Genomic DNA, 23,084 nt, shown 5'->3' with positions numbered 1-23,084 from the left:
ACCCTTCCCCCCTCTTCGCACCCCACCCCTCACCCCCCTCTCACCCCTCACCAGCCGTCGCCTAGGAAGGGCAATGGTGTGGTGGCGAACAGCCGCAGCGTGTGCCCGCACACTAGCTGCACAGAGGCGGAGCACGACGCTGCCGCAGCTCCCCGCCGCCCCGTCCGCTCCGTCCCTTCCCACCTCGCCCCCGTCGTCTCTCTCCGATCGCCCTTCTCCTGCTCCTCCTTCCTCCGCCGATGACGTACAAAGCTCGCAAAGCTACAATGTGCCGCACTTTCTGGCCGATGCGCTGCCAGACACGCTCGAGGTGGAGGATACGCCAGCGGCGCCAGGCACCCTCTTCACCCTCTTGGGCGAGCGCCCGGGCGCGCTTGAAGCACCGCGATCGGCTCTTGCTGCGGCTTGGGCTTCGTTCTCGGACAGGATCGACGTCGGCAAGGCTGCGGTGGGTGCTGAGCTGCGGTCTCGGCTGGCCTCGCTGGTTGCTGGCCTGCAGTCTGCGTCGTCGGCGGCGGCGGGAAACCCGGCGCTTGCCGATGCCCGCGCGCGGGTCTCGGCCATGCTGCTGGCAGTCCACAAGGCTGCGCCGCGCCCTGCGGCGCTAAGCGAGGCGCTCGAGACCTCACGGTTCTTGGATCGGCTCAGCTCGGCAGCGGCCATGCCAGCCGAGGCGCGCGAGGCCGTTGCCACCGCCCGCGCCCGCATCGACGGCTACCTTGCCCGGGCCACTCGCCTCGACGCCGAGGAGCTGGAGGTGTTCAAGGCTGCCGCCGCCATGCTCCCACGCTTTGTCTCGCACACCTTTGACGAGTCGGTCGAGCAAAAGTGGCTGGGGACGCTAGCTAACGCTCCTCCGCCGCGCCCGGTCGTCCTTGTCCCGGGCGTCGGCGGCTCGCGGTTGATGGCGTACCCACCGTCGTCGTCGTCGTCATCGGTTCCCGGCGTCCCACGCGATGTCTATCTCTCACTCACCGAGTTCAACTCGCACTTTACAAAGTACCTCGGCGGCGATTACGACTGGGACGCCTGCGAGTATGTCTCACACGGCGAGGTCGACGGCGAATTTACCATCCGCCCCGAGGAAGGCGATGCCGGCCTCGCTGCTATCGAGCACCTATGTCGAGTCGGCCCGCTTGGCGGCCTTGTCCCATACTACGCCTCGTTCATTGCCAGGCTTGAGCGCGTCGGCTACACCCGCGGCAAAACGCTGTTTGGCGCGCCGTACGACTGGCGGCAGGCGCCGTGGGCGCCTTCGACCCAGGCTGCCTTTGAGCGCTCTCTCGAGATGGCCGTCGAAGCAGCCGACGGAGCCAAGGTTGATCTTATCACCCACTCGTATGGCGGCCTTGTAGCCCAGTACTTCCTGGCCTTCTCTCCACACCGCGCTGCAGAGCTTGTTGAGAGCTGGACCGCCATCGGCGTGCCGTTCAATGGCGCGCCGGTCAAGGCGTTGCAGGCCGCGCTCAGCGGGTACAACTTCCAGATTCCGCTCCTCGACCGAAGGTTGTCCGCAACATGGCCATCAAGGCACCGATCTTGTACGAGACGCTTGCGGTGCCTGGCGCCACCTGGGGCGACGATCAAGCGCCCTGGCTTGCCTACCAGCTCGAGGGCCAGCGTCCGGTTCGGCTCACTAATGACGCCGACATTGTGGCACTGCTCGAGCGGGCAACGTCCGAGCTCGGCGCCACTGCCTTTCGGCGGAATCTCTATGACCGGGCCATGGACTCGCGCCGAGCTATGCGCAAGGCGCAGGCTGCTGCGGCAGACATCCACGGCGTCCGCCAGCTGGTGCTCTACGGCGATGGCATCCCGACGCCTGCTGGTCTGGTCTTTCGCGACGCCGTCCCTTCCGAGGCTGCCCTGGTCGACGCCGAGCCGCGGTCGGCGACGAGCCGCTCCGGCGACATGCTCGTTACCGTCTCGTCGGCGGTCGGCTCGGGCTACCCGGACCACCTCGTGGCCGGCGCACACGCCTTTGGCTACAACCACGTCGAACTCCTCTTTGCACCCGCTGTCTTTGCTGCCTTTATGGGCTTCCGCTCTGTCTAATGCTCTCTTTCGCGAGTCTCACGACACATACAGCTGCAAGAACCGTAGCTGGCGGGCAACCTCGAGCGCGTTCTCGGCCGCTGCCGGCGTCCGCGCCCCGGTCACAATGGCAGCAATGCCTGGGTCGTCGAGCGCGTGCAGGCCGAGAGTCGAGACCGCTTCAGGCGCCAGGCTGCACATGGCGCGCTCGGCGACAACGCTGGCGTTGTTGCCCACGAGGCTCGCGAGTCGATGTCGCAGCTGCTGCACTCGCGACTGGAGCCGTCCGGCGACAGCCGGGAACTCAGCCCACGCCGACGGCGAGTCTGGCGCCGCTGATGGTGCATATCGCGGCCGCCGGTCGCTTGAGATTGGCTCCGGCTGGACTAGCTGCTCTCCGACGGGCTCGGCCGCTTCCCACGCCACAACCGGCGACGGCGCGCGGGTGTCGGCGATGACCGGAAGGCGCGGTGTTGGCTGCGGCGGCATCCACTGTCGCCGACGACGGCTGCGCGGCTGCGCGCCCCACTTGCGGGCCCGGGCATCGATCCGTTCTTCAAAGTACTCGCGGCGGGCAGCCTCCAGATCCGCCAGCCTCGCGGCCTCGTCAGCACGCCGCCGGGCCTCTTTGCGGGCGAGAACCGCATCTCGCGCGTTTTGCGGCGGATCCGGAACAGGCTGCTGCGCGGAGGCTACGGCTGCGGCTTTAGCCGCGCGACCCGGCGCACAGCCGGGCACGCTCCCGCCGCTGAGGCTCGCCCGCCGTCTAGCCCGTGGCGCAGCAACGCGAGAGACAATGTTTCGGGCCGGTTCCGACTTGGATCGCCGGAGCGGAGCAGGTGCCCAGGTGCGGACTGCGTCGCTCTGCATGACCTTGGCGATAGTTGGCCGCGACGCGACACTCCGCGAGAGCAGGCTGCGGACAAGGCAGCGAAACTCGCGGGAGTACTGTGGCCCAATGCCCGGAATGGCGCCGCGGAGGACCTTGGCGCGCAGCTCGGGCAGCGACCGTGCCGACACAATGTGCTTGAACGAAGCAAGTTCATAGACGATGCAGCCGAGCGACCAGACGTCCGACTTGAAGCCGTACGGCTTGCCGGCCAGCACCTCGGGCGCCATGTACAGTGGCGTGCCGATCATGGTCGATGCCAAGTCGTGAGAGGCTAGGCGGCGCGCAATGCCAAAGTCGCCGAGCTTGACATCGCCGCTCGCAGTGACAAACACGTTGTGAGCCTTCAGGTCGCGGTGGAGAATGCGCCGGGCGTGGAGGTACTCGAGCGCCGAGCCGATCTGCCACGTCCACCGCATGATGCGCGCCTCAGAAAATCCGACTTGCGGCGCCCGCGCCTTGCGTGCCTTTGCAATGACGCCCGCAAGATCCCCGCCCGGGCAGTACTCCATCACGATCTGCATGGCCTCGGCATTCCGCACCGCTTCGACAAATTGAACAATGTGCGGATGGTCGAGCTGGGCGAGAAGTCGCACCTCGCGTGCCGCCTCTGCAGCCTCTGTCTTCTTGTTGTCGCGCCGCCCGCTCCCACACCCGCCTGCAAGTGGAATCGTCTTGCGCACCAGCCGCGGCCGGCCGTCGCCTGCGACGTCGTCACGCAACACAACGACGTGAACCTCACCAAAGGCGCCGGCGCCAATCTTGCGGACCTGAATGTACTTGTCCGCGGCCTTGTCTGCCATGTTGGTGTAGCCGCTCACGGACCGTTCTCCCTTGACCATCGTTGCCGTGTATGCGTGTGTGTGCAAGTCTTGCCTATAGCAACGACAGGTGGTTGAGAACATCGTCGACGCGTGAATGCGCCGAATCACCGCCAACGACGCCGCAACGCATCAACTTTGTCACGACCCGAGCCTGGCAGCGCCACGGTGTCCCTACCCGACACGGACCTTGTCTTGGCGGCAGAAGCAACAGAACAACATGCCGTATGTCGTGTATCCCATCTCCCCTCCTATCCACCACCACCTGGATTATGGGCATCATCGGTAGAGTCTCCAACATCTTTGGAAGGCTAGGAAGGATGTGTGTGGGGGGAGGTTCCATGAATGTAAGGTTCTTCAATCAATATGAATCATTGGATTCGTTGCCATTAATGGGGAGGGGGGGGCGCGGCAACCAGCCAAGAGACCGTCCAAACCAAAGTGTTCGAATTGACGGTTGAACCTCTCTCCCGCGCTTGTTGAATGTACGCCACCCCGAGGGAGCCTTTTCCACTTCCCCGCCCCCACTCCCGCGACTCTAGCCATGTCCACCAAGAGCCACCCAATACCCTAGCCCCCTTCATCTCCCCCTCCCACTCCCTCCCTCTTGCTATACCCTCTCCTTCTCTGGGCTTCTCTTCTTCCCATCGCCATGGCTATACATGTTCTCCATACATTTTTCCAGCCCAGCCGAGGAAACGCTCCCACGCTCCCTCTCCAGCCGCCCGGAAGCCACCTAGAAGTGCACCCCAATTAAGGCTACACTGGCGCCACCACCACAGCCAGAGTCCTGGACACCACCCAAAGACCACATCCATGACATATACATCCACATGGCAAGCTCTCTTCTGCCATACCTCCCCTCTGCACCCGCTACCTACACCCGCCGTTGTCCCTCTCTCCCCCCCCCCCCCCCCACTCTGGGATGCTGGCGCTCTTGATCAAACGACCGTTGGCGGAGGCAGTTGGCCAATGTCACTAATTTTGTGGCCGTTTTGCTGGGCGCGGTCGGTGGCCCAGCCCCTCCAGCCAGGCCCTGCCCCAGCGGGTCCTAGTCCCTTTCTCCCTCCATCTTCTCCCCCCCCCCCTCTCTCTCTCTACCAGCCGACACTCGTCGCAGACACTCCCCACTCACATTTTGCTCGCACGACTGAAGATGGCTGGAGGTGAGGATGGGTCCTGCTGCGGGCGTCCGCTCGGGTACCTTGGGTACGGGTGTGACGGTGAGCATATCAAGGCCATGTTCCTCAACGTTCGCACCTACTTTGTGGCGGTGGCGATCATCGCCACCGAGCTTGTGCTGTACTTTCTCCTGCCGGACACTGAGACCAACTACGTCAAGGAGCAGCTGATGTGGCAGGGCATGCTGTTTGTGGGCCTGGTGCTCCTGGCGCTCGCGCCGTTCCCGCACCTCATCTACCCGGCATCGTTCTTCCTTGGCTACGCCGTGCCCGTGGTCGGCGCTGCAGGTGCTGACGACAAGGCCGGGCCGTGTACGGTACCGAGCCCGAGGGCGAGTACGAGTACTACTCGGACGAGGGCGAGTACGAGTACTACTCGGAGGAGCAGGAGCAGCAGTACGAGTACGTGTACGAGGAGTCTGACGAGTACCAGTACTACTACGACGACGAGGAGGCAGCGCCGGCACCGGCTGCCGCAGCTGTGCCGACCTCGCCGCGTGCCACGCCCGCCTCCAAGCCGGGCTACGTGCTCACCACGCTCTCGCTCGTCATGGGCACCGTCACCGGGTACATTGTGGCCAGCTCGGGCCTCGAGGCCTCGCGTTGGGGCGCCATCGGCGCCATGGCCTACACCGGCTGGTTTGTCGGCTTCCTTGTCGTCGCCGTTGTGGTCTACCGCCTCCGCACCAACTACGGCTACACATCGATCTTTGAGGCTGTCCACGACCGCTACGGCGTCTACGCCTGCGTTCTCTACGCGCTCATCTTTGCTTACCGCATCCACCAGCTCGTTTGGCAGAACATTGCCGCCGGCGCCGCCATGTTTGGTGCGGCCGGCGCCTACTCGCAGACTGAGGCGTCCGTCGTCACGACGGGCGTCTCGCTCGCTGATGTCTCGTCGCAGCGGAACACCGACTACTGGATTGCCGTCGGCCTCCTCGCCGGCATTCCGCTTGTGGCGGCGATGACGGGCGGCCGCCGCTGGTCGATGCTTGTCGCCGCTGCGCTCTCGTTTGTTCTTGTGGTTGTCCTCGCTCTGCAAGATGTCGAGCTGTGCAACCGCAGCGAGGCCTCGTGCGTCGACTACATGTCCCTCTCGATCAAGACGCCCGACTCGCAGCTGTACGGCATGGACCTCCTCATTCTCACCGGTATCCAGGGCCTGTTTGCCTACCCGTGGCACGACCCGGTCATCATGGACCACGCGTTCCTCGCGTCGCCGCTCAAGATGGCGTGGGCCTTTTGCTCGGCCTTTGTCGCTGCCATCGTTGTCATTGCTGCTCACTCGACCGCCGGCCTCCATGCCTTCCTCCAGGTTGTGCAGAGCACCGGCTCGGTGTGGAGCGGTATTCTGCCGACCTACTACTCGCTCTTTGCTTTTGACAACCTGACCTATGCCATGATCGGCTACGGTCAGCTCATTCTCTGCGTCACCGCCCTCACCGCTACCCTGGTCTCGGCTGGCCAGTTTGTGGCCTTTGACCTCGCCGGCATCTTTGGTGACAAGCACAAGCCCGTGTCGCCGTTCTCCAAGGCTGCCGTCGACCCGGCCCGCGTCAAGTACGCCCGCTTCGCCATGGTCTTCTTCACTGTTGTCGGCGTCGGTGTCTTTGCCATTGGTGACGACTGGCTCGTCGACGTCTCCAACGTCGCCCTCACGCCGATCATGTCCCTCGGCCTCGGCATGCCCATTGTCTTTATGGAGCTCGTCTCTGGCGTTCGTCCGTTTGCCTTTATCGCCCCGGTTCTCGTCGCTGCCATTGTCGGCATCCTCCATGCCTTTGACTCGGAGATGATCTACAACAACGAGCTGCTCTTTGGCGACGGCGCCTACAAGTACGACCTGGCCATCGGCGTTCTCGCCGCCGGCGCCTCCATCCCGTTCTTTGCTCTGGGCTGGCTCTACCGCGTCGGCGACTCGACCAACCGCGGCGACAGCCCGACTTCGACCAAGAAGGCGTCCAACGATGCCGCCCCTGTCGCTGCTGCCGAGTACGAGTACTATGACGACGAGGAGGAGTACGAGTACTACGAGTAGATGCCTCCCTCCCTGCCGCTACTGTCGAACTCCCGGTTTCGCGCCCAAGCCCTGCCTTGCCCTGTCTTGCCGTGTCTTGCCGTGCCGTTGCCGCCTCCGTCCGCGGCGATGACACACCGTCGTCGGAGCCGACATGCGACAGAGTGTACCAACAAACAAACAACCAACCCCAAGCTCTCGCCGTCTCTCTTATCCTACCAACAAACACAAGTTGCACATATTTACTCGCGGGTTGTGTGTAACTGTGCAAGACCTCTCATCAGCCCAGGATCCAGACGTGAACCACCATGAGGTAAAGGCTCACCACGCATACGCTCACAATCATGACCGGAAAGCCTGTCCGGAAGTAGCGGTTGAACGAGATGTCGTGGCCAGCCTGCAGGGCAAGACCGGCAGCAACCACGTTTGCCGACGCACCGATGAGGGTGCCGTTGCCGCCCATGCACGAGCCAAAGGCAAGTGCGTAGACCAGCGGCGCCAGTGGGAGGTTCACCTCTGGGTCCGAGCCGAGCTGGAGAACCACCGGAATCATGGCTGTCACAAACGGGATGTTGTCGAGGAACGACGAGACAAGCGCAGAGATCCAGAGGATGAGCAGTAGCGCAACGGCGAGCCGCGACTGGGCGGGCACCGACTTGATGGCCTCGGACGTGACGTCGCCAATGTACGTGATGAGCCCGAGCTCGCCGAGACCCTCCATGAGGATGAAGAGCGAGGCAAAAAGAGGAGCGTGCCCCACTCGACCTTTTCCAGAACCTCCTCAATGTCGTGGATGCCAGAGACGATGAGCATTGTCAGCGCGCCCAGGATGGAGATCCACGCCAAGTTGAGATTGATCTTGAACACAGACTGGAGGAAGAAGAGGAGAATAACCACAAAGAGAACGGTGGCGCACGAGACAAACAGCGGTGCGTCGTGGATCTTGTACTTGGCCTCGAGCGCCGCAATCGACACGTTGCCGCCGCCGCCCTCGTTCGCCTCGGCCGCCACCAGATCCTCGAGCTGCTCAATGTGCGCCACAAGAAGCTCGCGGACCCGCGCCTCCTCGGGCGTCGAGCCGACCGGCGTCCGTTTCAGCGTCTTGCGCCAGACCTCCACTTCTTGCTCCAGCGGCGTGAGCGGCTTGACGTTGTCAAACAGCCCGCCGTACTGCCACTTGAGGAAGACATACGCCGCGAGCGTCGCCAAAATGGCTCCGGGTGCGAGGTTGAGCGTCAAGTCCAGAAAGCCGACCCCAGCGGCCGAGACCCGCGAGTCTGAGACAATGATGACGTTGGGTGGGTCGCCGATGGCGGTTGCCGTCCCACCAATGTTAGAAAAGACAACCTCGGCCACCAGCAGCGGCACCGGATCGATCGAAAGCACCGTGCAGAGCTGGATGGTGACCGGAGTGAGAAGAAGGATGGTGGTCACGTTGTCCAGAAACGCCGAGAGAATGGCCGTAAAGACACAGAGGACAACCACAAGGCGGTTGATGTCGCCGTTGGAGAACTTGTACGCTTTGACCGCCACCCACTCGAAGAAGCCGGTTGTCGAGAAAATACCCACCATGACCATCATGCCAAACAAGAGGCACACAGTCTCGTACTCGATCCACCCGATGATGGTCTCGAGCGATGGCCGCTCGTCGATCGCCGCCAGCGTGGCGAGCGTAATGAACGAGCCGAGCATGGCGGCAATGACCCGATGCAGGAGCTCAAAGACGATAAAGACGTAGACGACCACAAGAATGACAGCGGCAAACAGGACCTGGTACGCCGCGGCCTCGGAGAGCTGCACCACATGCAGCTGCAGGCCGATCGGGGTCGGCGAGTTGGTCGAGATCTCAAAGAACAGGTACGGCGCGCCCGGCAGCGCGTCAAAATGCGTGTCGGGCCCGGGAATCCGTTTCTCCTCTTCGGTCGACTCCTCGCTCTCGAGCTCAATCCGCCAAGCGTCGCCGACCGCGCTCTCCACCCCGTCCACCACCGCAATGAGCGCCACGTCGATGTGGACGGCCGAGCCCGTGGCGTTCCCACTCCCACCTAGCTTTTCGCGCGGCGGCCCGGTGACGACAACCTTAAAGTATGCTAGCGGGCCGGACATGTCCACCATCCACTTGTACGGCATGCCACGCCCGACGCCGATCAGCTCGTCGCCCGGTTCTGTCTCGGCCGACGACGCCGACGAGAAGAAGACCGCGCCCACAAGCAGCAGCGCCAGCACGCCGGCCGTCAGCCCGAGTCGGAACTTGAACCGTGCCACCACGGCCATGCACGACGCCACCAGCGGCGCCTTTCGCCGCTCCAGCACCAGCACCTCGTCCCCACCAGCGAGCCCGTAGCCGCCGCCGCCCTCACCGGCGAGCCCGAGCCCGAGGCCCAGCTCGCCATCACCGCCTCCGCCGCGCCCGCTTCCCGCCAGCAGCGGCGTTGCTGCCGTCACTCCAGCTGCAGCCCCAGCACCGGCACCATCCCCTAGCCCAGCCACAGTCCCCGCCCCGACTCCTGCTTCTGCCGCCGCACCGCCACGCGCTCTGCGGCCGCCTGCCGTGCTTGCCGGCAGGGGGAACGGCGAGCCACCATCCGACGAACAAGTCGACGCAGACCTCGGCAAAGCCGCTATGCTTCCCGTCGACGACGACGACGACGATGACCGGAGTGTCCTCAGCATCCTTGCCACCCCGTCCTCCGTCCAGACCAGGGAGCGAGTCACGTGGCGTCGGCCGTGGGGCAGTGGCGTGTGACACTCGCCCACTCGCAGGGCAATTGCCACCGTTCACTACTGACACGCGTCTGCCGATGCCCAGTCTGGTCCCCGATCCCAGCCAGCTACCTCCTCGGCCCTGCAGCCATCGTGTTCTCCATCCCCACTCTGTAGCTCCGTAGCTAGTCATCCGTTGATTGTTGCCATCGATTATTGTGTGGTTGCCATCGATTGTCGGCTGCCATCGATTGTCGGCTGCCATCGATTATTGTCGCCAATGGCAGCCATTCATTTCTTCTCCCTCTTTCCAATCCTCATCCATCGATTAAATGACTGCTCGCCTTTGGTCTCCTCCAACATTCTCCTCAGTCGGCCATCCCTCTCTCGCTGACTGTAAGTTGCATGATGCGACCGGCGACCTGCCGACCGCGACAACATGCCCACCCCACCCCACCCCTTCCTCGTCCCATGAACAGCCAGCCTAGCTGTATGTCCTCGTGTCTCGCTCTCTCGCTTGTGCATACCAGCTGTGGCTGGCCGTGGTGGGACTCGGGGAGGGTATTTTTGCCTCGGGATCGGAGCCTGCCTCGCCCGCCTCCTCCCAGTCTAGGGGCCCATACGCATGAAATATCCAAGCCATACAGGCACAGCTTGCACGACGCATAGCTGTGCATGTATGCTTGGCCTCAGTGTGGTTGCTTTGCCACAACCATCTGCCTTTGCCTCCTTGGGCCCGCTCGTCTACGCCATGCATACACTTTTTAATCAGACACCCTTGCGCTCCCACCTCGCACCCCACACCCCGCACCCCGCACCCCGCACCACCCTCTCGCCCTCCTCCTGCCCGGGCCCGACTATGTGCACCCTGCGCGCCCTCCCCACCGGGTGCATACTGTGGGTTCACCTCCTCCCCTGCCCACCCTCGGCATCCACACTTCCCCCTCCCCTCCCTCTTACCTCGGACCTCCCACTCACTCTTGAACCTCGTCGCGTCACCCTCCTCCCCCCCCCTCCCTTATCCTTGCTCTCCATTCGGTGGTCATATGCTCGTCTGCTCGTCTGCTCGCACTCCTTCCATGTGCATCATCTGGATGGATGCTGCTCTTGGTGCTGCTGTTGTGTGCTTGTGTCTGACCTCGTCGGGGCCTCGCGTCTACAGTGCATCATGACCAACCTCTGGCGCTCGCACCCCCGCAACTTTGGCCCTGGCTCGCGCTCGTGCCGCGTGTGCGGTAACGGCCATGCCATCATCCGCAAGTACGGCCTCATGATCTGCCGTCAGTGCTTCCGCGAGAAGGCCAACGACATCGGCTTCCACAAGTACCGCTAAGTCGTGGTCGTCCCTCTAGGGATAAACCAAAACAACAGAACGCGCTCACATCCTCCTCCCCCCTTTCTCCATCTCGTCCGACTTCTCCCATCTCCTCTTCCGATCTCCCGCAGACCAGCGTGGCTAGCTACCGTGGTCAGCCGGCTAGCCGGCAGCAGTGCTGCACGCCGCCCACGTCACCCTCCCCCCACGCCCCCAACCTACTCCCCCCAACCCCTCCATTCCCCTACACCATGCTTCTTCCTCTTCCCCGTCCCAAACCCGACCTCTTCCTCCCCGTCCTCGCTTTCTTCACTGTCTTTGCTGTCCTCACCGCCGCCACCACCGCATCCTCGCCGCGTACCTGCGCTCCATGGGCATCGACCTTCACCATCGCCTTTGTCTCGGGCATTCCGGCCACGACCAGCACGGGTGCAGGTGATGCCATCGAGGTTATCGATGACGCAGCCAGTGCCGTCAACACCGGCATGATGTACTACGACTATCCGACTAGGGCGGTGCGGATCGACCACGGGCCGGGCGCCCACGAGTGCATCCGCTTCTACAACACCTCGGCAGCATGCACAGAGTACTTTCTCCCACGCGGCATGGTCATCGATCTCCCACACCAGCGCTCGTGCTGCCTCTCCGTCCCCGGCGTCGGCCCAAACCCGCCCGACTGGACAGCAGTCCTCGACTACGTCGGCTCAGCCACCATCGATGGCGTCGCCGCTGATCAATGGCTCTACGGTAGGCACGGATACTGGAACGAGGTGGCTCCGGCAGGCAACCCGGCCATCCCGCTCCGCTTCTCCTTCCCCAACGCCACCCAGGACTACTGGTTTTCGCCCCACTCGTACTCGACCAAGCCCATCCCTGCCTCCGTCTTTACTCTTCCGCCGTACTGCACCCTCGATCCATGTCCGACCTCCCTCCTCCGCCCATCGCCAGCTTCGCATCCTTTCCTCTCATGAATTCCCCAAAATACGTTTCTCGATAGCTGTCTCCCCCCCTCCCCCTTTTTCGGTGGTGGAGCACGAGCACGTGCGGACCACCTGCCCCCCCCCCCCCCTCCCCTTTCCCCAGTCCTTTTACCACACCAACACAAGCATAAGCAGACCCAACTCCCCCCCCTTCAACCTTCTTCCCCTACCATTCCATCACTACCACCATGGGTGCTCCAACATGTTTTCTCTCGCTTCTTCTCCTTCTCCTCATTGCTGCAGAGTCATCAGTCTTGTCGGGCTCCTTGGTGGCCGCTGCCTCGCTGTCTTCAGCAACACCCAATATCGCCCAGTGTCGCCCCCAAGTGGCGCTACCGCTGCACTCGGTTGGGGGAATGACCGCAGTCATGCGATTGGTGACGGCTGACTTTGATTCCGACGGCGACATCGATGTGGCTTTCGGCACATATGCTGGGCTTCTCGTCTGGGTCGAGAACCTTTTTCCCGTCGTTGGCTTTGCCAACGTTTCGCGTGTCGTTGTCTCGGCTATTGATGGCGACAGCTTGCGCATCGCAGGGCTCGCTGCTGGAGATCTGACTGGCCAACATGGCCCGGACCTTGTCGTTGGTATACCTAATCCAAAGCACGGGCTGAGTTGGTATGCCAATCTCGGTGGCGGCCGCTTCTCATCCCGCCGCGCCATTGACTCTTCGGTAATCTCTGGCGACGTCGATGTTGTCGTTTATGACCTGGACAACGATGGCGATCTTGACCTCGTCTGGACCAGTGACAACATCGACGACATGTTCTACGCGTACAATGTCAATGGCTCGTTTCCCGCACGCATCTATGGCGGAAGCGCGTTCGCTCTCTTTTCTGTTGATGTCGGAGACACTAACAACGACGGAGTGCCCGAGCTGTACTACACCAGCTCGTTCAGAGACCCCCTTCGCTACGTCATCCTTGGTCAAACGAGCAATGCTAAGGTCCACTCTGTCGAGTACTACATCAGGGACACAGTCATCGGCGACTTCAACGGCGACGGCCTAGACGACGTCGCCATCCTTCACTCAACTGGCCTCATCTGGCGCAGAAGCACCGGCTCAAGCTTCGCCACGGGAGGTACAGTTTCCTTTGCCTCTAACAGGAGGCCGGCCTCTTTGTCACAGATCCACGCAGTCGACGTTGATAGTGACGGCGATCTCGATCTTATGTACGGCACAGGTCCAAAGGCCTCATCTGCGCCTGGTGATAGCGTCCAGATCGCTGTCAACGACGGCAACGGAGTCTTTTCCGCCTTTGATGTGGGCATGGGCGTTACATCCTCGGTTTCTGTCGGTGATTTTAACCTGGATGGCTTTCCAGACGTCATTGTGCAAGGAGGCATCACTCCGCTTGTCCTCATCAACCCACGTAGCAACTCATCGACCGATTGGGGTGCTGTTCAACCGTTCCCACTCACCACCTGGACCGATCCAGCAGCCAACGCAGTTGCCGTCAGTGTCGCGGACCTGAATGCCGACTCGCATGCAGACATTGTCGTTGCCAAAGACGACGGAACCGCACTCATTGTCCACACTCTCGAGACCGACTGGTACGATGTGACCACCGTTGTCGAGCTCGGCCTCGATGGCCAGCCGGTTCTGGGCATGGCTCTCGTCGACGTCGACGCAGACGGCGATGTCGATGTGATGGCGGCGTCGGCCACCACGCTTGTCGCGCTCACCAACAGCGATGGGCAAGGGCGTGTGTGGAGCCCACCGAGTATTCTTGCCTCTGGATTGCCGTGGAGCACCACGTTTGTGGCCCTGACTGTTGCGCCGGACGGCTCGGCCGCTGCGCTTGGCCTCGCCAACGGATCAATCGCTTGGATTCCCACGTCGAGTGGTGCAATCTCGCTCCTAGAGCACACCATCCTCGACTCGCTGACTCTTCGCGGCCTGGCCTGCGGCGACATTGACGCCGACTTACAGCCTGATGTCGTGGGCTGGACGGATGCACAGCTCGTGCTATGGATCTCGTCGGCGAGTGCGCCGATGAACCTATCCCTGCCGTTCACCTCTGTCTCAGCAGTGGTTCTTGGCGACGTTGATCGGGACGGCCTCGCAGACCTGGTCATGCTCTCCACCACAAACGCCGCCGTTGCGTGGCGGCGAAACCTTGGCTCGGCCGCCTTCTCGGACTTCCACCGACTAGACCTGCCAGACTCGCTCAGCAGTCCGAAAGGACTCGCCGTCGATCCGATCCGCGGCATCATTGTCTCGCAAAGGAACAAGGGCATGTATGCCTTCCGCGACGGCTTGACTGACGACAACTCCTTGCTCACCTCGTCTATTGGAGCCGACGGCATTGCTCTTGCCGACGCCGACGGCAACGGCCATGACGACGTCATCGGCTGGAACCTGGGCTCGGCCGTGTTCTGGCTTGAGTCCCAGGCCGTCCTTGCCGTTGAGGATAGGCAGCTGGAGTTCTCCGAGCCAGAACTCGTCACTGCCAGCGTGCCGTTCTCACCTGTCATTGTCGACCTTGATCTCGATGGTGACCTGGATGTGGTCGGCTTTGTAGGCTCAACTCTTGGCTGGCTCGCCAACCTTGACGGCCTTTCGTCATTCTCGTCTTTCAATGACATTGCCGCCTTTGTTTCACCACTTGGTCTGGCTGCTGCCGACTTTGACCACGACGGCGACCTTGACCTGGTTGTCGGATCTGCCTCGGTTGACCCTCTGGTCTTGTTATTCAACGACAACGGACGTGGAGGCTTTGGCTCACAGCAGCAGTTCCACCCGGCCGGGCTCGTCTCCATCAACCACATTGCTGTGGGCGATGTCGATGCCGACTCGTGGCCAGATGTGGTGGCCATCGGCTCCTCTGGTGCCACCAACGACGTCGTGTACTATCGCAACGTTGGAGCCACTTTTGCTGATGCTGTTCATGTTGGAAGCCTGGCCCCTGTGCCTGATGCGGCTTTTGTCAGGTACCAAGTCTTCCTGGGTCACATGGACGCGCTCACCTCACATCTAGACGTCCTTGTTGTGTCGCTTGTGTCGCCGCCTGAAAGTTTCATTCACGCTCGGCATGGGCGTTACATCCTCGGTTTCTGTCGGTGATTTTAACCTGGATGGCTTTCCAGACGTCATTGTGCTTCCTTCCAGTTGCCGATGTCGGCGATGTGAACGGCGATGGCTGTTTGGACCTGGTGACTGTTGGTGCGTCTACTGAAGGCCAGCCGAAGCGGTCCCTTTTGGTGCTCCCGTCGAACTGTTTGGGTGGCTTTGACGACACGGTTGACATTGCCACCTACTTTGACTATGCGGACGTTGTATCCGAAATTGTACTTGCAGATATGGATGCCGACGGCAACCTGGACATTGTCGTCTCGACAGAAGACACAGTGACCGTATACAGCAGCGTCGACGGGTTCGGCGCCGTGCGGCGCCAGACAGCTTCGCTCCAGTCTCGAGTAGCAACTGCGGCAGTCGATGTTGACGGCGACGGCTATTTGGATGTCTTTTCTCGGTCGTCGACGTTCTCAAATGGATTATTTGTTGCCCTGCAGAATGCTCGCGACGCGGACACGGTCTACACGCCGCAGACCAGACCGCTGGATCTACGGCTAGCGCCGTGTATGTTGGATCGCTTCTCGTTTGCCTGCGTCGCCGCCAACATCGCCGCCTCCTCGCGGTGCGTCGCCGACACGCTGATGCTCGAGCCAGGTGTCTACTCGTGTGTTGCTGACGCGCATTTTGTCCTCACGCATTCGGTCGTGCTGCGTGCGGCAGTGCCTGGCTCGGTGATCTTTGAGTGCGCCGACGCTGCAGCTGGGCGTGGCCGGGTCCTGTTCACGGTGGCAGAACATCCGCAGCCGACGGTGGCGACGGTCGGGCGACTGGTGCTCGATGGCGTTGAGGTGCGCGGGATGGAGACGGCACTAGCCGAGCTACATGGTACGCCTGGGCTTCGGGTGAACGGGAACGGTGCGGCGCTCGAGCTGCGCAACGCTACGATCCGCGGGTGCCGGGCGAGCGAGCCGGGTGACGACCAGGTGATGGTCGACGTGGGCGTGGGCGGAGCGGTGCTGGCGTCGGGCGGTGGACGGGTGGCGGCGACCGGGAGCCTGTTTGCCGACAACAGCGCAGCGGGCGAGGGCGGAAGCTTGGCGGTGCGCGGGAGCGGGACTGTGGCCGAGCTCGAAAAGAGTGTGATCGACGGCAGCATGGCAGGGCGCGGCGGCGGGGTGTCTGTCAGCGGTGGCGCGAGGCTGGAGGTGCGTGACGGGACGGTCATCCGCGGCTGCACAGCAAGCGGCGACGGCGGCGGGGCGTGGGTGGGGCCGGGCGGGGCGGCGCTAGCCATGGTCGGCGGCGAGGTGAGCGACAACACGGCGGGGGGCATCGGTAGCGGCGGCGGATTGCATGTTGTGGGCGGATCACAGGCCGATCTCGACGGGGTGACTGTCCGCGGCAACCGGGCTGGGTCAGCTGGCGGCGGGCTCGCGATTGTGGCGAGCAGCGTGTCGAGCGGACTGGCGGTGGCGCGGGCTTCGGTTGACGTGCCCGAGGTGACGGCTGTAAGTGGCGATGCCGAGCGGGCCAAGGCGGGCTACGCTGCGGCGAACCGGCTCAGCGACTGCGTGATCACGGGCAACACGGCCGGGACGTTTGGACACGGGCTTGCTGTTTGCGGCGAGGGCGTGGGGGTGTCCGGAGCAGCGACACGGTGGCGCGACAACGCCGGGCGCGACGACGTGTTTGTGTGCGCAGCCGAGGGAGTGGCGGCGTCGCTGGCAGGGCCCGAGACAGTGCCATGGCTGCGTGTGGCGAGCGATGCAGCAGCTGAGGTGCTGACAGCCAGCTCGGGGACCCGCATCGCGGCACCTCTGAGCCGGCTCGAGTGGGTGACGGCGCCGGCCGGCACGGTCACGAGCGGGGACGGGCCGCGAGCGACGGTGGTCGGAGTTGACTGGCTCGGGCGCGAGCACATCGAGCCGGAGCTTGATGTGGCGGTTGTTGTAGACGCACCGAGCGGGATGCTTGTGAGCGGCGAGACCACGAGTGCCATGTCACAGGCAGTGACGGCGGTGCCAGGCGTGAGCGTGTCTGTGCTAGCGTCAGTGGCATCGTCGGTGCCACTCCCTGCGCCGGTGTCGATGCGGGTGGAGGCAGTGACGAGCCGGAGCGGCGGACACACAGTGGGCGGATTGGCAGCAGCGTTCGAAGTGACCGGGTGCGGGATGGGGGCCGGAGCGTCGGTGCAGAGCACAGTGTCGGGCAACATGGTTGTGGACGTTGTGGTGTGCGCGGCGTGTGTGGAGGGCACGATGTCGACGAGCGTGTCGTTGGACGGATGCGTGGCGGTGCCGAGCTGCCCACTCAACACGCAGCGACTTGCAGGAAGCGGTGCGATCAACGTGACGAGCGGCAGCGGGGTTGACGACTGCGTATGCAAGCCTGGGTTCTGGTCGCGAACCGGACGGAGTGGAGTGGCATGCGATGCGTGCCCGCGCGGCGGCGTGTGCGATGGCGGGCTGGACAGCCCGCGTGCGGCGCCCGGCTTCTTCCCTGACGCGGACAGCGAAGCGGTGTTTGTGGCGTGTCCGGCGAGCGAGGCATGTCTCGGGAGCGGGCAATGTGCGGCGGGATACACTGCGCGGCTGTGCGCCCAGTGTGCGGATGGCTACTTTGCGCTCGGCGGGCGGTGCCGCAAGTGCCGACCGGTGGCCAACGCGATGGTGACGGTAGCGCTACTGATTGGAGCGCTGGTGGTCACCGGCGTGCTGCTGGCGTTCAACTTGACGGAGGGTCTGCGATACAAGTTTGTTGCGGCGATGATTGGGCTCAACGGGTTGCAGATGAGCGCGATCTACGGGCGGCTCGACTTTGAGTGGGGCCCTGTGGCTCGGGTGTACTTTGACATTGCGTCTGCGGTGAACCTGGACGTGGAGCTGACGAGTCCCGAGTGCTCGCTGGTTCGCGGGGCGGACGTATGGGTGCTCAAGTGGGCGCTCACGCTCATCCTGCCTGTGTTTGTGGCTTTGGCGATCTGCGGGGCGGCAGCGGTGTACGGGCTGCTCATCGCCCAGGGCGTGAGCTGGTTCGGAAGCAAGAATCTGCGGCAGCTGGTGTCGGCGTGCTGGCGGACGCAGTTTCAGATTGTGGTGCTGCTGTACCTGCCGCTGACGTCTGCGGCGATGGCGCCATTCGGGTGCAAGCGCGACGCGAGTGGGCGGTGGCAGCTGAGCGCGGACCCGTCACGGAGCTGCTACAACAGCGCATGGGTGCGCGGACTGCTTGGGCCAAGCCTGGCTGCAATCGGAGTGTATGCGTTTGGGCTGCCGCTGCTTGTGGGCTGGGTGCTGATGTCACGGCGACGGGCGATGGAGCCCGTGTCGTTTGTGCTCAGGTATGGGTTCCTTGTGGGACGGTTCAGCGAGAGCGGATGGTGGTTCGAGACGGCGATCATGGCGCGCAAGGCGGGCCTGGTCCTCTGCATGACTTTCATGTTTACCGATGAGGGCAAGGCGCGGATGGGCGTGATTGCGCTCGGGCTCGCTCTTGCACACCTCGTGTACGTCCGGCCGTATGCGTCGGACTTCCACAATCGGCTGGCGATGCTAGTGCTGGCGGCGACGACGCTCGTTCTCTATGCGGGCACGTTTGAGGACGCACCGCTGCGGATGGCGTGGGTCTCGACATGGGTGGTGGTGATTCTGATTGCGCTTGTCAGCGGCAACGGGTACGATTTGTGGCGGATGCAGCGGAGCGAGAAGGCGATCGAGGACGCGGAGTACTTTGTGGCCGGCGGGTTTGCGACGGCGCTTGCGAGTGCGTCTGGCGAGAGGCCGCGGAGCGCAAGCGTGGAGATGGGCACGGTGATGGTTGAAGGCGTGGCGTGGGAGACGCTCGGCAGCGGCAATGAGCTTGCGCTGTCGTCGGTCGGGGCGAGCCCGGGCCACACCGTCTCACCACACCCGTCGTTTGGGCAATTGAGTACGCTTGACTCTGCTCTTGCACCGTCGACGCTGGTTGTGGAGGGCGTACAGGTGTTGTCGGACTCATCATCCAGTTCGTCGTCCAGTTCATCGTCGAGTTCATCGGCCTCGTGAGGCCGGCTCCTTGTTTGACGTGAGATGCACACCGTGCCAGCTAGCACCGCAGGCGAACCCCACCGCAGGCCAAGTAACACACAGCGGTGGTGCAGACTGGTTCAATGCTTTGTGATGTCGTTGCTGTCGTGGACGTCCGTTTCAAAATATAAAACTTCGCTGTTCTTCCAGTGAAGATGGCGACGGCACGTGCTGGCTCCACCACCAGGGTGACGAGGGACGAGCGGTGCGGGCATGGGCACTCACGGATGACAGACAGCTGTCTTGAAGACCAATCGACACACTCGTCTCATTTCACTTCCAACTGTGGCAATGGGGTTGTTTCCTTTGTACGCGGTGCTGGTGCTAGTGTCACTCGTGGTGCTGGGGTCTGCACGTGGTGTCGTTGCTGCCGAGTTGGCGACACCACAAATCGGCCAATGTAGAGCGGCCTCGCCGCTGGCGAAGCATGTCGTGTGGCCGGGCATATACTCGCTGACTACTCCGATGGAAGCTGGCGATGTGGATGGCGATGGTGACATTGACGTGGTGGTGACTGGCACAGGAGCCGCCATTATGTGGTTGGCCAACGCTCACCCAGCGCTCGGGTTCTCGGGCCATGGCGTCATCGAGGCGGCCGATACCACATCTGGCAACCTCCGTGTTGCTGCATTGGTGGTAGCAGACTTGACCGGGAACGGAGTAGTGGACGTGGCGGCGTGCTCATTTGTACCATTGCGGGCGATTGTGTGGTATGAGAACCGGGGCGGCGGCGAGTTTGCACGGCGGCGAGTCCTAGGGACTGATTCTACCATGAACTTCTACCCACGCATTCTGGCCACAGACATCGATGCGGACGGCGATCTAGACCTGGTGTGGTCATTGGGTGATGCTGGCAAGTTCTGGTGGGCGCTCAACGTCGATGGTCGGTTTCCAGAAGTTGTGATGGGGGCGTCCAGGAGGAGAACTATCGTAACGATGGGCGACTTGGATGGTGACGGGCAGCTGGAGCTCATCTACTATCAAGACGGCATCGGTGCCACCCCAGATGCCATCCTTTATGGGTCGTATGGGGCAAGCGGTGTACAAGATGAGATGACGGCGTTTCCAATTTCTAAGCTTCTGTCGTCAATGGGTGCTGCCGACATCGATGGGGATGGCCTGGACGATGTGGTGCTGGGTACGAGATCGGATTGGGGAGTAGCTTGGTTCCGTAACAACGGGGCCTCGTTTTCACAGATGCCGTCGTTCACGACCCGCGCCGTCGAGTCTCGGTTTATTGCTGCAGATTTCGACAACGACACCGATGTGGATATTGAGTACGTGTACAGGCAGTCATCGTCCGAGGCCCGGCTCGTGAGGGCTGTTAATGACGGGACAGGCAACTTTGACGTCCACGAGTACGTGCTACCCAACCGCGGCAGCTGGTCATTTGTCTCAGTCGACATCAATGGCGACGACGTTCGCGATGTTATAGTTGCTTTAGATTCCACCATGGAACTGATTGTTTCGCCATCGAATGTGTCCGACTGGATAACGACGCCGCGGCAACAGGTGGGTACTACAACGAAAGCGCCGTTTGTGACGCCAACGGGATCGATTGTAGCAGCTGGCGATGTGGACGGCGACGGCGACGGCGATGTAGTCTACCTTGCTTCAGATGGCAGTGTGGTCCTTGTCGAGGCGCTTACGATCAACAGCTACGCCGGGCCGCGGCATGTGGATGCCGGACTGTCTGGAGCGGGGGCGGTGGTGGGACTTGAGCTCGTCGACGTCAACCGCGACGGTTCTGCTGATATTGTTGCTGCCTGCGCAGACGCGGTAGTGTTGGCAGCGAGCGACGGGCTGGCGTGGAACATTTCTACGCTTGCCAACGTGTCTGACACGAGCGCGAGCATTGCCGCACTGTGTGCAGTGCCGGATGGCTCCGGCGTTGCGGCCGTGACCAGCAACGGGACTGTGATCTGGATACCTGGCAACGGCTCTTCAGGCATTGCGTTGCCAGACTCGTCCATTCGGCTCTTTGGTGCGCGAGGGGCGGTATGCGGCAATGTTGATGGAGCTGGTGCGCCAGACGTGCTGGTTTGGAACGATGAAGCAGTTGTTGTGTGGTACGCTGAAGCTGCTGGCACCTGGAGCAGTGCTGTGGTGGATGTGCCTCTCTCGAATCTTGTGGGCGTCGCGGTTGGCGACGTTGACGGCGATGGCACGAATGATATCGGTGTTGTCTCGTCCAGTGGTGGGGGATGGATGCGCGGCGATGGAGCGCGCGGATTTGGACCGCTCCTGCAGGTCTCTGTGCCTTTGGGTGTACCTGTTGACGTTGCCATTACGCCTGCGCGAGGGCTGGTAGTGTCAGCATCGAGCAGCAGCACCAAGTCGAACACATATGCATTCCGCGGCGGCGCAGTGGCCGAGGTCGAGCAAGTTGCGGACAACGGCGGAAAGCTGACGGTTGTCGACATGGATGGCGACGGCGATGATGATTTGTTTGTCGCAACTTCTAGTACCGTCACGTGGTTTGAGACGGCTGATGCGCTTCCTATGTCAGGTGTTGGCTTTGCGCGCGGAACGAATGTGTACCATGAGCTGGTCTTGGATGTTGTCTTGGCCGATCTCGACCTCGACGGCGATACTGATGCGGTGATCCGCACGCCCGACGTCGTCGGCTGGCTTCCTAACCTCAACGGCGAAGTCTCGTTTGGTGCGTTGACACCGGTGAGCACGACGACGGCGTCGTACGTTGCCGTAGCTGACATGGACGATGACGGCGATTTGGACGTGGTTGTGGCGGCGGCGGCACTGGCGTGGCATGCCAATCAGGATGGGAGGGGGCGATTCGGAAGTGGCCGCGCCATCTCAAGCCCGCTGACGACGCTCACCGGCATCCGCAAGATCTTGATCGTTGATGCGAATCGTGACGGAAGCCCGGATGTGTTGACTTCGAGCGACAGTCTCACAGCATTGTTTCTCTACACCGGTACCGGGATTGCAAGCGAGCTAGCTGTTACCGGCACCGGGTCGTCTAAGGTGTACGTGGGAGAGTTTGATAACTTGAGTTCAGCTGTGGACGTCGTTGTGTTTGAGGACGTAACGCCACACACCGACGTTGTCGTGTATGTGGCGGATGCCGGTGGGTACAGGGAGGCATCGCGGACGACGGTGCTCAACAAGAGAGTGACCTCAAGTGGCTTTGCTGCTGCCAGCGGAGATATGGACGGCAACGGCTGCACCGATCTAGTTGTCAGCGGAGGCAACGGTGAGGTAGTGCCAGGCAAGCCCCTGATGCTTACGTGGTGGAAGTCGAACTGTAGTGGTGGGTTCAGCATTCAGCACATTCAGAACTATGGGCAAGCCATGGATTACGTGGGGATTGTCGATGTCGACGGCGATGGACGGCTCGATGTTGTTGCTACCTCCAGCAACACGTACTCGAGCGCAAGCTTCACTGTATTCAGTACCAAGGACGGATTGGTCTGGTCTGCGATGACTGCAGCCGTGAGTGGAACTCGCACCTGGAGAGCAGTAGCAGATGTCAACGGCGACGGACTACTCGACGCCGTTACCTATAGCTCGGGCGGTGTTCGCGTTGCCCTGCAGAGCGGTCGCGACGCGGACACGGTCTACACGCCGCAGACCAGACCGCTGGATCTACGGCTAGCGCCGTGTATGCTGGATCGCTTCTCGTTTGCCTGCGTCGCCGCCAACATCGCCGCCTCCTCGCGGTGCGTCGCCGACACGCTGATGCTCGAGCCAGGTGTCTACTCGTGTGTTGCTGACGCGCATTTTGTCCTCACGCATTCGGTCGTGCTGCGTGCGGCAGTGCCTGGCTCGGTGATCTTTGAGTGCGCCGACGCTGCAGCTGGGCGTGGCCGGGTCCTGTTCACGGTGGCAGAACATCCGCAGCCGACGGTGGCGACGGTCGGGCGACTGGTGCTCGATGGCGTTGAGGTGCGCGGGATGGAGACGGCACTAGCCGAGCTACATGGTACGCCTGGGCTTCGGGTGAACGGGAACGGTGCGGCGCTCGAGCTGCGCAACGCTACGATCCGCGGGTGCCGGGCGAGCGAGCCGGGTGACGACCAGGTGATGGTCGACGTGG

The 23,084-nt window shown here is 62.5% G+C and overlaps 7 protein-coding genes across 7 annotated transcripts in view; 5 read left to right on the top strand and 2 right to left on the bottom strand.

Annotated features, from left to right (window-relative positions):
* Nucleotides 1-73: 73 nt before the first annotated feature.
* On the top strand, nt 74-2,055 carry AMSG_05440 (uncharacterized protein; the record flags this gene model as incomplete). The annotated part of the gene is made up of 3 exons (XM_013902402.1): nt 74-81; nt 262-1,444; nt 1,507-2,055. 3 exons carry the CDS (start codon nt 74-76, stop codon nt 2,053-2,055), a joined length of 1,740 nt encoding a protein of 579 aa, XP_013757856.1.
* Nucleotides 2,056-2,156: 101 nt separating this feature from the next.
* On the bottom strand, nt 2,157-3,726 carry AMSG_05439 (NEK protein kinase; the record flags this gene model as incomplete). Its single annotated transcript, XM_013902401.1, has 2 exons — nt 2,157-2,174; nt 2,212-3,726. 2 exons carry the CDS (start codon nt 3,724-3,726, stop codon nt 2,157-2,159), a joined length of 1,533 nt encoding a protein of 510 aa, XP_013757855.1.
* Nucleotides 3,727-4,065: 339 nt separating this feature from the next.
* On the top strand, nt 4,066-7,181 carry AMSG_05438 (uncharacterized protein). The gene is made up of 2 exons (XM_013902400.1): nt 4,066-4,229; nt 4,901-7,181. The coding sequence occupies exon 2, from the start codon at nt 5,476-5,478 to the stop codon at nt 6,961-6,963; it is 1,488 nt and encodes a 495-aa protein (XP_013757854.1). The 5' UTR covers nt 4,066-4,229; nt 4,901-5,475; the 3' UTR covers nt 6,964-7,181.
* Nucleotides 7,182-7,222: 41 nt separating this feature from the next.
* AMSG_05437 (tyrosine transporter) lies at nt 7,223-9,615 on the bottom strand (the record flags this gene model as incomplete). The annotated part of the gene is made up of 2 exons (XM_013902399.1): nt 7,223-7,657; nt 7,708-9,615. 2 exons carry the CDS (start codon nt 9,613-9,615, stop codon nt 7,223-7,225), a joined length of 2,343 nt encoding a protein of 780 aa, XP_013757853.1.
* A 1,109-nt stretch (nt 9,616-10,724) lies between these two features.
* On the top strand, nt 10,725-10,978 carry AMSG_05436 (uncharacterized protein; the record flags this gene model as incomplete). Its single annotated transcript, XM_013902398.1, has 2 exons — nt 10,725-10,766; nt 10,808-10,978. The coding sequence occupies 2 exons, from the start codon at nt 10,725-10,727 to the stop codon at nt 10,976-10,978; spliced, it is 213 nt and encodes a 70-aa protein (XP_013757852.1).
* A 233-nt stretch (nt 10,979-11,211) lies between these two features.
* AMSG_05435 (uncharacterized protein) lies at nt 11,212-11,931 on the top strand (the record flags this gene model as incomplete). Its single annotated transcript, XM_013902397.1, has 2 exons — nt 11,212-11,878; nt 11,909-11,931. The coding sequence occupies 2 exons, from the start codon at nt 11,212-11,214 to the stop codon at nt 11,929-11,931; spliced, it is 690 nt and encodes a 229-aa protein (XP_013757851.1).
* A 377-nt stretch (nt 11,932-12,308) lies between these two features.
* The window catches only part of AMSG_11879 (uncharacterized protein), a gene marked incomplete at its 5' end in the record, with an annotated part of 11,051 nt that continues 275 nt past the window's right edge, over nt 12,309-23,084 (top strand). The window contains 6 exons of the mRNA XM_013902466.1: nt 12,309-12,956; nt 13,071-14,930; nt 15,032-18,887; nt 19,431-19,900; nt 19,988-20,063; nt 20,187-23,074. Of these exons, the coding sequence (XP_013757920.1) occupies nt 12,309-12,956; nt 13,071-14,930; nt 15,032-18,887; nt 19,431-19,900; nt 19,988-20,063; nt 20,187-23,074 (9,798 nt within the window). The remainder of the gene's footprint in view (nt 12,957-13,070; nt 14,931-15,031; nt 18,888-19,430; nt 19,901-19,987; nt 20,064-20,186; nt 23,075-23,084) is intronic.

The sequence above is a fragment of the Thecamonas trahens genome (genome assembly GCF_000142905.1).
Source record: "Thecamonas trahens ATCC 50062 unplaced genomic scaffold supercont1.23, whole genome shotgun sequence".
NCBI lineage: Eukaryota > Apusomonadida > Apusomonadidae > Thecamonas > Thecamonas trahens.
This window is presented reverse-complemented; position numbering and strand designations above follow the sequence as displayed.

Excerpts from the sequence above, each read along its gene's own strand:
- AMSG_05438 (XM_013902400.1), top strand. The coding sequence starts at position 5,476 with ATGGGCACCGTCACCGGGTACATTGTGGCCAGCTCGGGCCTCGAGGCC.